This window comes from Anomaloglossus baeobatrachus, chromosome 7 (genome assembly GCF_048569485.1).
Source record: "Anomaloglossus baeobatrachus isolate aAnoBae1 chromosome 7, aAnoBae1.hap1, whole genome shotgun sequence".
Lineage (NCBI taxonomy): Eukaryota > Metazoa > Chordata > Amphibia > Anura > Aromobatidae > Anomaloglossus > Anomaloglossus baeobatrachus.
The window spans coordinates 48,739,503-48,753,319 of NC_134359.1; the positions used below are offsets into that span (position 1 = coordinate 48,739,503).

The 13,817-nt window shown below is 42.7% G+C and overlaps 1 protein-coding gene across 2 annotated transcripts in view; it reads right to left on the reverse strand.

The window, feature by feature from the left end:
- Positions 1–13,817, reverse strand: part of GRB14 (growth factor receptor bound protein 14) — an 89,783-nt gene that overhangs the window by 24,800 nt on the left and 51,166 nt on the right. For both annotated transcript variants that reach the window (XM_075318844.1, XM_075318843.1), the window contains 2 exons: positions 13,162–13,272; positions 7,003–7,098 (listed from right to left, as the gene is read on the reverse strand). In XM_075318844.1, the coding sequence (XP_075174959.1) occupies positions 7,003–7,098; positions 13,162–13,272 (207 nt within the window). The remainder of the gene's footprint in view (positions 1–7,002; positions 7,099–13,161; positions 13,273–13,817) is intronic.

Genomic DNA, 13,817 nt, shown 5'->3' on the forward strand with positions numbered 1-13,817 from the left:
AAAAGAGTGGATAAATATTTATAATCATTACTGATTGACCATTAATCACTTTTGGGAAATGCTTTGAAGCACATAGGACGCTATATACCCTGCTGTATACAGTTTATATACACACGTTATATAATTTATATTCTGTGCCCTTCAGTTAAAAATTAAAGGAATGTCATTCAGCTGACTGTGGGGTCTGACAAATGGAATTCCAGAGGAGGCAGCACTGTGCCAAGTACAACTATGTCAGGAGCTGGAAAACTATTTAAATGACCATCAATCGGACAGATCAGGTCAAGATAATAAAGAGTTTGATCTGAAATTCTAAAGTCAGAGGACAACAGGTTCCAAAACGTAAGTGGATCGTTAGTTAGATCTGAATGTCTTACTATAACCCACATACTGTATATCCCCCATGACTTGATGTAGATAGTAGTGAACGGAACGCTACATTACAGTAGTTTGAGTTTTTTTTAAAGGGAACCTGTCATCAGATTTGTCCCCTATAAGCTGCGGCCACCACCAGTAAGCCCCTATATACAGCGTTGTAGAATAGTGAGCTACATATCATTAAAAAAAAACTGTTTTATCATACTCACCTGTTGGTCGGTCCAGTTCCATGGACGTTGCTGGTTTTGGCCCGACACCTCTTCTCTTCTTGCAATTACCGTCCTGCTTCCCTGCTCCGTGTGGATGATACATCCTACTTCATCCACACAGTGTCAAGAGTAGCGTTCCTGCGCATGACCACTTCTCTCTGTCCTGCTGACGGCAGATCAAAGTATTGTAGTGCGCATACGCCGGTGTTCTTTGACCTTTCCTTGCTTATGCACACACGCACTTCTCTGTGCCCTGTTGATGGCAGATAAAAGTATTGTAGTGCGTATGTGCGGGTGTTCTTTGACCTTTCCTTGCTCATGCACACGCGCACTTCTCTGTGCCCTGCTTTCAGCAGATCAAAGTATTGTAGTGAGCAGGCGTTCTTTGACCTCTCCTTGCTCATGCGCACTTCTCTCTGCCTTGATGAGGGCAGAGCAAAGTACTGTAATGCTCAGGCACGGGGAAAGGTCAAAGAAGGCCCGCGCATATGCACTACAATACTTTGATCTCCCTGCATCACCTCAGAAAGAAGTGTGCGTGCGCAGTAGTGTAATGAAGGCCACTGTGTGGATGATGTAGGACGCATCATCCACACGGAGCAGGGAAGGAGGACGGTGATCCAAGAAGAGAGAAGACACCAGACTGAGACCAGCAATATTCATCGGACTGGACTGCTGAGACTACTAAACGCTGTTTTTTATGTTATACAGCGCTGCCTGGGCTCTTATATACAGTATTCTAGAATGCTATATATTAGGGCTAACTGGTGGTGGCTGCAGCTAATAGAGGACAAATCTGGTGACAGGTTCCCTTTAAAGAAACTGGGTGTCAGATTGTTTCCTTGGACATTTTACACCTCTGGGGACAGGTTTTTTTTTTTTACTTAATTGCATGGATTTAGGGTTTTAAATTATTTTTACAATTTGATCTAATTAAAAATGTTGCACTCTTCTGCTGTATCAGGCTCTCTGTTTCCAGGACATTCAACCTTGATGTAGTCTATGGTCTTAAATAAGCTGGGAGGAGCTAAAGAAAAAAAAATATAAAGGATTTAAGGGGGCTTTACACGCAATGACATCGCTAACGAGATGTCGTTGGGGTCACGGAATTCGTGACGCACGTCCAGCCTTGTTAGCGACGTTGTTGCATGTGACACATACGAATGACTGCTAACAATAAAAATTACTCACCTTATCATTGATCGTTGACACGTCATTCTAATCCCAAATATCGTTGCTGTTGCAGGATGTTCGTCGTTCCTGAGGCAGCACACATCGCTATGTGTGACACCCCGGGAACAAGGAACAACATCGTACCTGCGTCCTCCAGCAACGAGGTGGGCATCACTTTCTTTCGGCTGCTCTCCGCCCCTCCGCTTCCATTGGACGACTGCTGTGTGACGTCGCTGTGACACCGCGCGAACCGCCCCCTAAGAAAGGAGGCGGTTCGCCGGCCACAGCAATGTCGGTAGGCAGGTAAGTACGTGTGACGGGTCCTAGCGATGTTGTGCGCCACGGGCAGCGATTTGCCCGTAACGCACAACCGACGGGGGTAGGTGCTTTCACCAGCGACATCGCAAGCAGCCTTTAGAAACTTTCCCACTGGACCATCTGAACAGCCTCACTGGCAGGTTGTCAACGAACTATTTTGCAGCCAGCAATAGACAGTGCAACACAGAGGCTCCAGAAGGGCAAATTGTGCTAAATTTTAATATAACCCCATTATAAAAATCATTGTTATCTGGAAACACAGGTGTTTAAGTAGGAAAATAAAAACTGTCCACAAAGATGAATAAAAATTAAAAAATAGACCACTAGGAAATTTGGCAGTGTCAGGAAACATTAAGTGATGGGGTAGGAGCCAGTTGCATTGGAAGCCGAGCGCCACCTATTAGGTTTGATGTCCTTAAACATTAAAGGAGTGCCATTCCACTGACTGTGGGATCTGACAAATGGAATTCCAAAGGAGGCAACATTGTGCCAAGAACAACCATGTCACGAGTTGAAAAAAATATTTACAATACTATGTTCAAGGCACAATAATTATTTTGAGTTCCCCTCCACTGCACCGGAAACATACCTGCCAGACTCTTTTAGCTACGCTTATGGCTGGACCTACCATAGATGCAAACAATCCTGAATTTGCCATGAGGGCTCGCTTCCGCGACCTATAGATTCTATCATGCATGAGAATCCAATCAATTAGGCAAATGACACTCCGATCAAATTCTGATCAGAGTGTCAGTTTAGTGTGATACAAGTATCTTGCATGAGACATATGTAGCACATTGTTAGGAGAAGATGGTAAACAAAATTTCTCCATCTTCTCTACTTTGTGGATCTGCAAAAATAGGACTGCCCTCGAATGTCATCCGATGATTTCTACCCACCCATAGACTTAAATGGGTGTGTGCTGTCCTATTTATGCTGCCACTTGCAGCATGCCGGTTCAGCATTAAAATAAAAGTGCTGAACAGCAGTGCCCTATAGTATAAAATTGAGCCGAGTGCTATCTTATAAAACATTGGATACCGTCCGAGTTATATTCTCATGTGAGCGAGTCCTGACTGTCTTCATTTTTTTAAAGACAAACCCGGATAATTCTGGGCTGTCCAGGGCTATGAGAGGGCAAGGTTACACAAACCCCATGTCAATCGGGTGGTTTTAACCATTCAGAGTGTTTCTGATTAGGAATGTTACCCAAGATGTGACCTAACCGATCCTACATTGCCAATGGCATTGTTGGTAAGTATGAACTCCCACTTAAAAGGGTTGGTTCACTACTTAGCTTTACTAGGCACATTGATATAAGGGTACCATCTCACTAAACGACGTACCAGCGATTCCGACAACGATATGACCTGGTCAGGATCGCTGGTGCATCGCTACATGGTCGCTGGTGAGCTGTCAATCAGGCAGATCTACCCAGTGACCAGCCACCAGCCACCAGCGACTCTGCGCTTGGTAACCAGGGTAAATATTGGGTAACCAAGCAAAGAGCTTTGCTTAGTTACCCGATATTTACCCTGGTTACCAGCGTACACTGCTTAGCGCTGGCTCCCTGCTCACGTAGCCATGGTACATATCAGGTTACTAAGCAAAGCGCTTTGCTTAGTTACCCGATATTTACCTTGGCTACGTGTGCAGGGAGCCAGCGCTAAGCGGTGTCCGCTGTTAACCAGTGTAAATATCGGATAACCAAGCAAAGCGCTTTGCTTAGTTACCCGATATTTACCCTGGTTACCAGTGTACGCTGCTTACACAGAGTCAGTGATCATTGGTCTCCCGCCGTCAAACACGCCGATGCTTGTTGCACAGCGGGAGACCAACAAGCAAAAAATGAACCGGAACAGTGTGTAACGATCAGTGATTTTACAGCAGGGACCAGGTCACTGCTTAGTGTCACACACAGCGAGATCGCTGATGAGGTCACTGGTACGTCACCTAACCTGTGACTCAGCAGCGATATTGATAGCGATCTCGCTATGTGAGAATTACCCCTTACGTTCAGAAACAAGGCTTCTCTCAAATACCTTGTGTTGGCAATAGTGCCTGTGACCGGCACTATTGCGGACTGCTCATCCCCATCACGTGACCCACGGGCTCCATAACCTCTAAGATCCGGTGATGTCACATCATCTTCTAGTTGACCTAACATCACCGAGGCCGGCCCCAGTCTTCCTGAATGACCGGGATGTGGGCGAAGTTTCACCACTCGTCACAGCCCAGCATCTCACACGTTCTGTCCTTCACTGCAGAGGGCCGCAAGCAGGAGCGATGCGGGGCTGTGATATGCGTGGAAACTCTGAGCACAACCCAGTCACTCAGGAAGATTGGGGCTGGCCTCAGTGATGTCGGGTCAACTGGAAGTTGATGTGATATCACCGGATCTAAGAGGTCATGCGTTAGGGATGAGTGGTCCGCAATAGCACCACTCAGAGGCACTATTGCCAACACAAGGTATTTGAGAGAAGCCTTGTTTCTGAACATTATATCAATGTGTCTATTAAAGCTAGGTAGTAAATCAGCCCTTTAATAAGTGAGTATCGGAAAAGGAAATGTTCAAGCCTTTCTTCTACACTGTGGAGATGACAAAGATCCATACCTCCCAACCGTCCCGGATTCTGCGGAACTTGCACGATTTGTCAGGTCTGTCCCGCACTCCTGCGGCTCACAGCTGATGTCCCGGCTCCTCCCCTCAGTGGAGTGAATAAATTAAATTAAATTATCATCGGCTCTGGATTTTCAGGGCGGCCAGGACTCGAACTCATGGAACTGTGAGTTCATTGTTTCAAAGGCAGCAGCTTTACCACTGAGCTACTGCCTGTATTGAAAGCAATAGGAAGATTTTGTTATCTTGACCTCTATACTGCAGACACCAGAAGTAGATTATTCAGCTGCAAAGATGGATGGAGGGATGGATGAATGGAGGGATGAATGGAGGGATAGAGGGAGGGAGGGATGGATGGATGATAGAGGGATGAATGGAGGGATAGAGGGAGGGATGAATGGAGGGATAGAGGCAGGGATGGATGGATGGATGGATGGATGATAGAGGGATGGATGGATGATAGAGGGATGAATGGAGGGATAGAGGGAGGGATGGATGGATGGATGATAGAGGGATGAATGGAGGGATGAATGGAGGGATGGATGGATGATAGAGGGATGAATGGAGGGATGAATGGAGGGATAGAGGGAGGGATAGAGGGAGGGATAGAGGGATGAATGGAGGGATGAATGGAGAGATAGAGGGAGGGATAGAGGGAGGGATGGATGGATGATAGTGGGATGGATGGATGATAGAGGGATGGATGATAGAGGGATATATAGCTACACGACAGATAAAAGATAGATAGAGATAGAATCATAGATAGAATCATAGAATCATAGATAGATAGAATCATAGATAGACTCATAGATAGATAGATGGATAGATAGAATCATAGATAGATAGATGGATAGATAGAATCATAGATAGAAAGATAGAATCATAGATAGATAAAATCATAGATAGATAGATATAGAGATAGAATCATAGATAGATAGATAGATAGATAGAATCATGGATAGATAGATAGAGGGATAGAGATAGATAGATAAATACTGTATCTCAATGTAGGTGAAAGAGTCAGATTGATTTGTTCCCATAAAACTACTATAAAGAAATGAGGAAAAAAAATACAAATACAATTTTTTTTTTTTATCTTCACCACCATGGATTCAAACCAGCAACGTTCAAAACTTGTGTCCAGCAGCAGAATAATGTAATTTTATTACACTTTTTTATAAAATAATAAACATCACAAATCAGCAAATAACATGGACATATTTGGTGTCCCTGTAATGGTAATGACCTGAACAACACAGCGATCAGATTATTTATGGGGATCGGTAAATGGCGGGAAAAAAAGGCGCAATTTATTATTTTTCTTTATTAAAACCCATAAAAAATGTAATAAAAATGGATCACTGAGGCCGTGTTCACACATAGCGTAAATGCTGCATTTTTTCTGCAGGTGTCAGCGCCACGAGTGCAATAACAATGTTCTCTGATTATTGCGTGTTTGCGGTATTTTTTATACATTGTCCCCCTTATTTGATACATGTTTGTTGCTGATGTGAATCCTGAAGCTTATAAAGAAAGAAACACCAAATCCGCACAGTTCAGAGGCGTCTTTCCACGCACCAGGGGCGGAGATTTCAGGACGTCTCCTCCACTTTGCTTGGACAATTAGTCCATATTCACATGTAGTGTAAATGCTGCATTTTTTTCTGCTGTGTCTTTGCACATTTATTCTGCAGTGTTTAATTGTCCAAGTAAAGTGGATGTGAATCCATGAAAAAACGCTGCTGAATTCTGCGGTTTTCGGGGGGAGGGGGTTTCTCTGGAGGTTTCTATATGGAGCTTAAAAAAAATGCAGGAAAAAGCTTCTCTGTACAATAAAAACACTTAAAAACGCAGATTCACATCTAAACCAAAAACGCATTAAATAATGGAGAAAAGGCAGAAAAAATGCAGCAAAAATGGAAAAAAACAGAGAAGATAGTTATTGTGTAGTTTGGTGCAGACAGAAACAAAAAGAAACAGAATTTATGCAACGTGTGAACACGGATTGATAGGCACAAATAAGCAATGTCATATAGTGACACAGAAATATAAAAAAAATCTGACTGCTATGAATATGAATGAACAGTCCGGGGCATCTGCTGAATGACCCTTACGGCCAAATGGGTGTGGCTAGGGGTGTGGCTAGGGGCGTGGTCAAAATTTGCCGCGGCGCGCTGCGCGCGCCGCATACTTTGTCCCTCTTTCCTATCTTGAAAAGTTGGGAGGTATGAAGATCTACTACAACAAGGTCTATGAAGCTCTGCCATATCTGTACAACTAGATTGCATACCATAAACACGTTACCTTGTACAGTCGTATTGCTGTCACCCAGCAGCCTTTGGTCTCTTCACTCTCCGCGCACAGCATTTTCATCTCCTTGGCTCCTCCTGTCTTGTGAGGCTAGAAAGCCACAGCACATTTTGATTAATGCATGTCTTGCAGTCAAAACCTGTTGAAATAAAAGTCACTAAAATCCTCCTATGTAAACAGCCAAGGCAGAAATATACTTTATTCTTGAACAGAACTATAAATTCTAATAAGCCTTTTAATTTTAATGGGATATTCATATCTCAGACATTTATAGCATATCCATGCAATATAGCATAAATATCTTGTAAATGGAACTGTCCAATCCACACTTGTTGGGAGAATCGGAGTCAACTAAATTATTTAGCTTTTTTTATTACTAAACTCGAATCACTCTACAGTCGGAAGTGTCCACTGATAACCGAACAGGGAGTAAGTAACTACATGGGGCTTAAGGGGGCTTTACACGCAATGACATCGCTAACAAGATGTTGTTGGGGTCACGAAATTCGTGACGCACATCCGGCCTGGTTAGCGACGTTGTTGCGTGTGAAATTCACGACCGACCGCTAACGATCAAAATTACTCACCTAATCGTTGATCGTTGACACGTCGTTCTAATCCAAAATATCGTTGCTGTTGCAGGACGCAGGTTGTTCGTCGTTCCTGAGGCAGCACACATCGCTATGTGTGACACCGCAGGAACGAGGAACAACATCGTACCTGCGGCCGCTGGCAATGAGGAAGGAAGGAGGTGGGCGGGATGTTCCGGCCGCTCATCTCCGCCCCTCCGCTTCTATTGGGCGACTGCTTAGTGACGCCGCTGTGACGCCAAACGAACCTCCCCCTTAAAAGAGAGATTGTTCAGCGGCCACGGCGACGTCGGTGAAGAGGTAATTGCGCATGACGCTGCCGTAGCGATATTGTTCGCTACGGCAGCAATCACCCCGTGATGCGCCAGTGACGTGGGCAGGTCCTATCACTTGTGACATCGCTAGTGATGTCGCAGCGTGTAAAGCCCGCTTTAGAGCATATACGGTACATTGGGTGTGACAGGGTTATCTCAGATATGCCATAAATGTTTGAGATAGCAAATAGCTTCCCTGAAGATGGAAAGTCCTAAATGTGAATTATGACACATACAGTGGCATGTAAAAGTTGGGGCACCCCTGGTCAAAATTACTGTTATTGTGAACAGTTAAGCAAGTTCAAGATGAAATGATCTGTAAAAGGCATAACGTTAAAGATGACACATTTCCTTTGTTTTTTAGGCCAAAAGAAAAAAAACATTGTAAAAATTACATAAAGGAAAATAGGCTGATGCAAATGTTTAGACACCCTTGGAGATTTTGGGAGGTTAGATAAATTTGACCAAGGTTACAAACCTTAATTTGCCTGTTAGGGTTATGGCTTGTTCTTATCATCGTTAGGAAAGGCCAGGTGATGCTAATTTCACAGCTTTATAAAACCCAGCCTCCTCTAACCTTCTGCCAAAAAACAGCAGCCATGGGTTCTTCTAAGCAGCTGCCCAGCACTCTGAAAATGAAAAAGGTGAAGGCCTACAAAGCAGGAGAAGGCTATAAGAAGATAGCAAAGCGTTATCAAGTTGCCTTTTTCTCAGTTCGAAATGTAATTAAGAAATGGCAGTTACCAAGAACATTGGAGGTCAAGATAAGGTTTGGAAGACCAAGCAAAATGTCTGTGGGAGCTGCTTATAGAATTGCTAGAGAGACAAATCAATACCCCTGTATAATTGCAAAAGACCTTTAGGAAGATTTGGCAGACTGGAGTTGTGGTACATTGTTTTACCGTTCATAGACGCCTGCACAAATATGGCCTTCATTAAAAAGTCATCAGAAGAAAACCTCTCCTACGTCCTCAGCATAAAATTCAGTGTCAGAAGTATGAAAAAGAACATCTAAACAAGCCTGATGAATTGTGGAAACAAGTTCTCTGGATTAAGGAGGTTAAAATAGAATTTGTTGGCCCTAATGATCAAAAGTATGTGTAGAGAAAAAAGGGTATAGAATTTCAGGAAAAGAACATATCACTAACCATTAAGCATGGGGGTGGATCAATCATGTTTTGGGGTTGTGTTGCAGCCAATGTAACGGGAAACTTTTCATGGATAGAGGGAAGAATGGATTCAATGAAATTTCAACAAATTCTTGATGCAAACATAACACCATCTGTGGAAAAGCTGAAGTTGAAAAAAGGATGGATTCTACAAATGATCCTAAACAAAATCCACAATAGCCCTCAAATTGCACAAGCTGAAGGTTTTACATGGGCCCTCACAGTCTCCTGATCTGAACATCATTGAAAATCCGTTGCTAGACCTCAAAAGAGCAGTGCATGCAAGACGAGCCAGGAATCTCACAGAACTGGAAGAATTTTCCAAGGAACAATGGATGAAAATCCCTCAAACAAGAATTGAAAGATTCAGGGCTTACAAGCTGTAATACATGCCAAAGGGGGTGCTACTATGTACTAACTATGCAGGGTGACTGACTTTTGCATCAGCCCATTTTCCTATTTTGTTAATTTTAAAAATGTAAAAGATGAAAATATACATATTTTTTTTTACCTAAAACACAAAGCAAATGTGTCATCTTTAACATTATGCCTTTTAGAGATCGGTTCATCTTCAACTGGCTTAACTGTTCACAATAGCAGTAATTTTGACCAGGGGCCCAAATGTTTACATGCATTTACAAACTCAGAAGCTGAGCCATTGCCATAGTTGCATAGGTTGAAAAAGCCCTCGGCCCATCTAATTCAACCTTCTTCCACCAATTATATATTTTGTCGCTAAGTCATTTATAACCCACAATGTTATATACTGAGGAAATCATCCAGCCCTTCTATAAAAGCTGTTATAGTGTCTGCCATTACTACCTCTTGTGGTCGGCATTCCACAGTCTGACTGCTCTAACTGTAAAGAACCCTTTCCTACTTAGCTGCCGGACTCTCTTTTTTTCCACTCGCAGGGAATATTCCTTGGTCATTAGTATTGTCTTTGGAAGGAATAAGTCATGTGCCAGTCCTTTATATTGACCACACATGTATTTATATATAAATGAGATCTCCTCTGAGACGTCTTTTTTCTAAGCTAAACATATCTAACATTTTCAGCCTCTCATCATATGAGCGGCCTCCATTCCTTGTAGTAGTCTAGTTACCCACCTTTGAACTGACTCTAACTTCTGAATGTCCTTTTTTAATTGTGGAGCCCAAAACTAGACCCCATATTCCAGATGTGGCCTTCTCAGTTGTAATATATTGCTGACAACCTACTTCAATATCAGGGGTTATAGATATCTTGATCCCAGCTTTTAACGTTTTAGATACTGTGTACGATATCTCATGTGACATCTCAGTAGTTAAAAGGGGGGCTTCCTCTGTCATCTCATAGGTACCTCATGGGCACCAATATGGCATAATTCTAAGGTACATGTTGGCTTCTATTGCAGCCTATGAGAGTTCCCACTCCGCCTATAGTTACCAAAATTGGTAAAATTGAAACATTTAAGACCCACCCCAGAATATCTCCAAATAAGGCGAGAATTCCCAATTTTGGATGTGATTTATTTGAACTCTGCTCCTTTCAGACTGTGAAATGCACGGATTTCCAGAGATTCGCTCCAAAAATTTGGGATAGTCCGGGCATATATGGGGCTGTTGCCAGAGACCAGTCCCAATAGAATACCTGTCAGCGATACACAGATAGGCATGCTACACTGAAATACAAAGCTGCCAGTACATTTGAACTGTTGTTAGCATTTACGGTATTTTTTTCCTTGTAATGCATCTAAAATTAAAAAGATATACAGTCTTGATTAAAGAAGAACTCCAGCGGGGGGTGGAGTTCAGTGCTGGTGTGGCGCTTTAAAGTCCCCTGTTCCCGATTCTATACCCTTTTTGGCGTCACTCCGCTACCATGGCACCATCTTGTGATCGTAACTTCTGAATGGCCAAAAGTCAGAAGTTATATCACAAGCTTTCAAGCCAGAATGAGGCCATAACGAGGCTCTCACAGACTTGTATTGAGTTGTGGCTAGAGATGAGCGGACCTGCTGAAGTTCAGTTCAGAGGCTTCATCCGAACTTTAGATAAAGTTGGGATTAGGACACGGACTTGACCTGAACCCCAGTTGAAGTCATTAATTGGGCAGTTTGGGTCTCCGCTGACATGCAGCCAGCCATAAATAAATCACTTCCAGGGGCGAGTGTGTGGGGGTTTTCCATTTTTTGATTTCGCTGTTGTTACTCCCAGTGCGAACCATTCAACACTTGAGTGTTCATATGTAAAGCACCTGAACTCTGTTTTTTTGGTAAACTCTATGTTTGGTACGAACACTGAACATCAAACCTTGAGTTCGGTCATCTTCAGTTGTGACCTTTTTATATTAAATTATATATATATATATACAGTGCCTTGCGAAAGTATTCGGCCCCTTTGAATTTTTCAACCTTTTCCCACATTTCAGGCTTCAAACATAAAGATAAAAAAAATTACATTTTATTGTGAAACATCAACAACAAGTGGGACACAATTGTGAAGTTGAACTATATTTATTGCTTATTTTAAACTTTTACAAAAATTAAATAACTGAAAATTGGGGCGTGCAATATTATTTGGCCCCTTTAGGTTAATACTTTGTAGCGCCACCTTTTGCTGTGATTACAGCTGCAGTCGCTCGGGGTATGTGTCTATCAGTTTTGCACATCGAGAGACTGAAATTCTCGCCCATTCTTCCTTTGTAAACAGCTGGAGCTGAGTGAGGTTGGATGGAGGTGTTTGTGAACAGCAGTTTTCTGCTGTTTCCTCAGATTCTCGATTGGATTCAGGTCTGGACTTTGACTTGGCCATTCAAACACCTGGATACATTTATTTGTGAACCATTTCATTGTAGATTTTGCTTTATGTTTCGGATCATTGTCTTGTTGGAAGACTAATCTCTGTCCCAGACTCAGGTCTTTTGCAGACTCCAACAGCTTTTCTTTAAGAATGGTCCTGTATTTGGCTCCATCCATCTTCCATCAATTTTAAGCATCTTCCCTGTCCCTCCTGAAGAAAAGCAGGCTCAAACCATGATGTTGCCACCACCATGTTTGACAGTGGGAATGGTGTGTTCAGGGTGATGAGCTGTGTTGCTTTTACACCAAACATATTGTTTGGCATTGTTCACAAATAGTTCGATTTTTGTTTCATCTGACCAGAGCACCTTCTTCCACATGTTTGGGGTCTCCCAGGTGGCTTGTGGCAAACTTTAAACAACACTTTTTATGGATAGCTTTGAGAAATGGCTTTCTTCTTGCCACTTTTCCATAAAGGCCAGATTTGTGCAATGTACGACTGATTGTTGTCCTATGGACAGACTCTCCCACCTCAGCTATAGATCTCTGCAGTTCATCCAGAGTGATCATGGGCCTCTTGGCTGCATCTCTGATCAGTCTTCCCCTTGTTTGAGATGAAATTTTAGAGGGACGGCCGGGTTTTGGTAGATTTGCAGTGGTATGATACTCCTTCCATTTCAATATGATCGCTTGCACAGTGCTTCTTGGGATGTTTAAAGTTGTGGAAATCTTTTTGTAACCAAATCCGGCTTTAAACGTCTCCACAACAGTATCACGGACCTGCCTGTTGTGTTCTTTGGTTTTCATGATGCTATGTGCGCTTTAAACAGAACACTGAGACTATCACAGAGCAGGTGCCTTTATACGGAGACTTGATTACACACAGGGGCTTATATTTATCATCATCAGTCATTTAGGACAACATTGGATCATTCAGAGATCCTCAATGAACTTCTGAAGTGAGTTTGCTGCACTGAAAGTAAAGGGGATGAATAATATTGCACGCCCCAATTTTGAGTTTATTCTTTTTTACAAAAGTTTAAAATAAGCAATAAATATCGTTCACCTTTACAATTGTGTCCCACTTGTTGTTGATTCTTCACCATAGCATTACAATTTTTATCTTTATGTTTGAAGCCTGAAATGTGGGAAAAGGTTGAAATATTCAAAGGGGATGAATACTTTCGCAAGGCACTGTATATATATAAAACACAATAGCAAAGTTGTAGTGGTATAAGTTTTCGCCTGCTGTAAATTATTGAGCTATTAAATTAGTAGTAAATACATGATGCTGTACCTTCAGGCAGAATCCATAGTCTGTTGGAGCTCCATACATTTTTCTTGTAGATAGTAACATATATATGTTAGTCTGGCTCAAGTCACTGAAGAACTGAAGATGTCTAGGGTCCTAGACAGAAAAATAAAATGTAGGTTATCAGTATAATATTTTTGCAATATAATATAAAATAATTAAGTTGTACTTTTTTTTTCTTCTAGCTGGATTTTAGTAGAAAACAGTGATTTCCTCTGCCCTCAGAGGGAAGTACTGTAATGCGCAGGCACAGGGAAAGGTCAAAGACCGCACTACAATACTTTGTTCTGCCCTCAGCAGGACAGAGAGAAGTGTGCATGCACATGAGTGAAATGGAGGCCTCCGTGTGCATCTGTCAGCCACACAAAGGTGAGAAGGAGGACGGCGATGGAAGGAAGAGAGGAGGCGCCGGACCGAGAGCAGCAACACCCATCAGACCGGACCGCCCCGCAGGTGAGTATAATAATAGCTGCTTTTTATGTTATACAGAGTGACCTGGGCTCTTACATACATTATTCTGGAATGCTGTATATAAAGGGTACTTTACACGCTGTGATATCGGTACCAATATCGCTAGCGAGCATACCCGCCCCCGTCAGTTGTGCGTCACGGCAAATCGCTGCCCGTGTCGCACAACATCG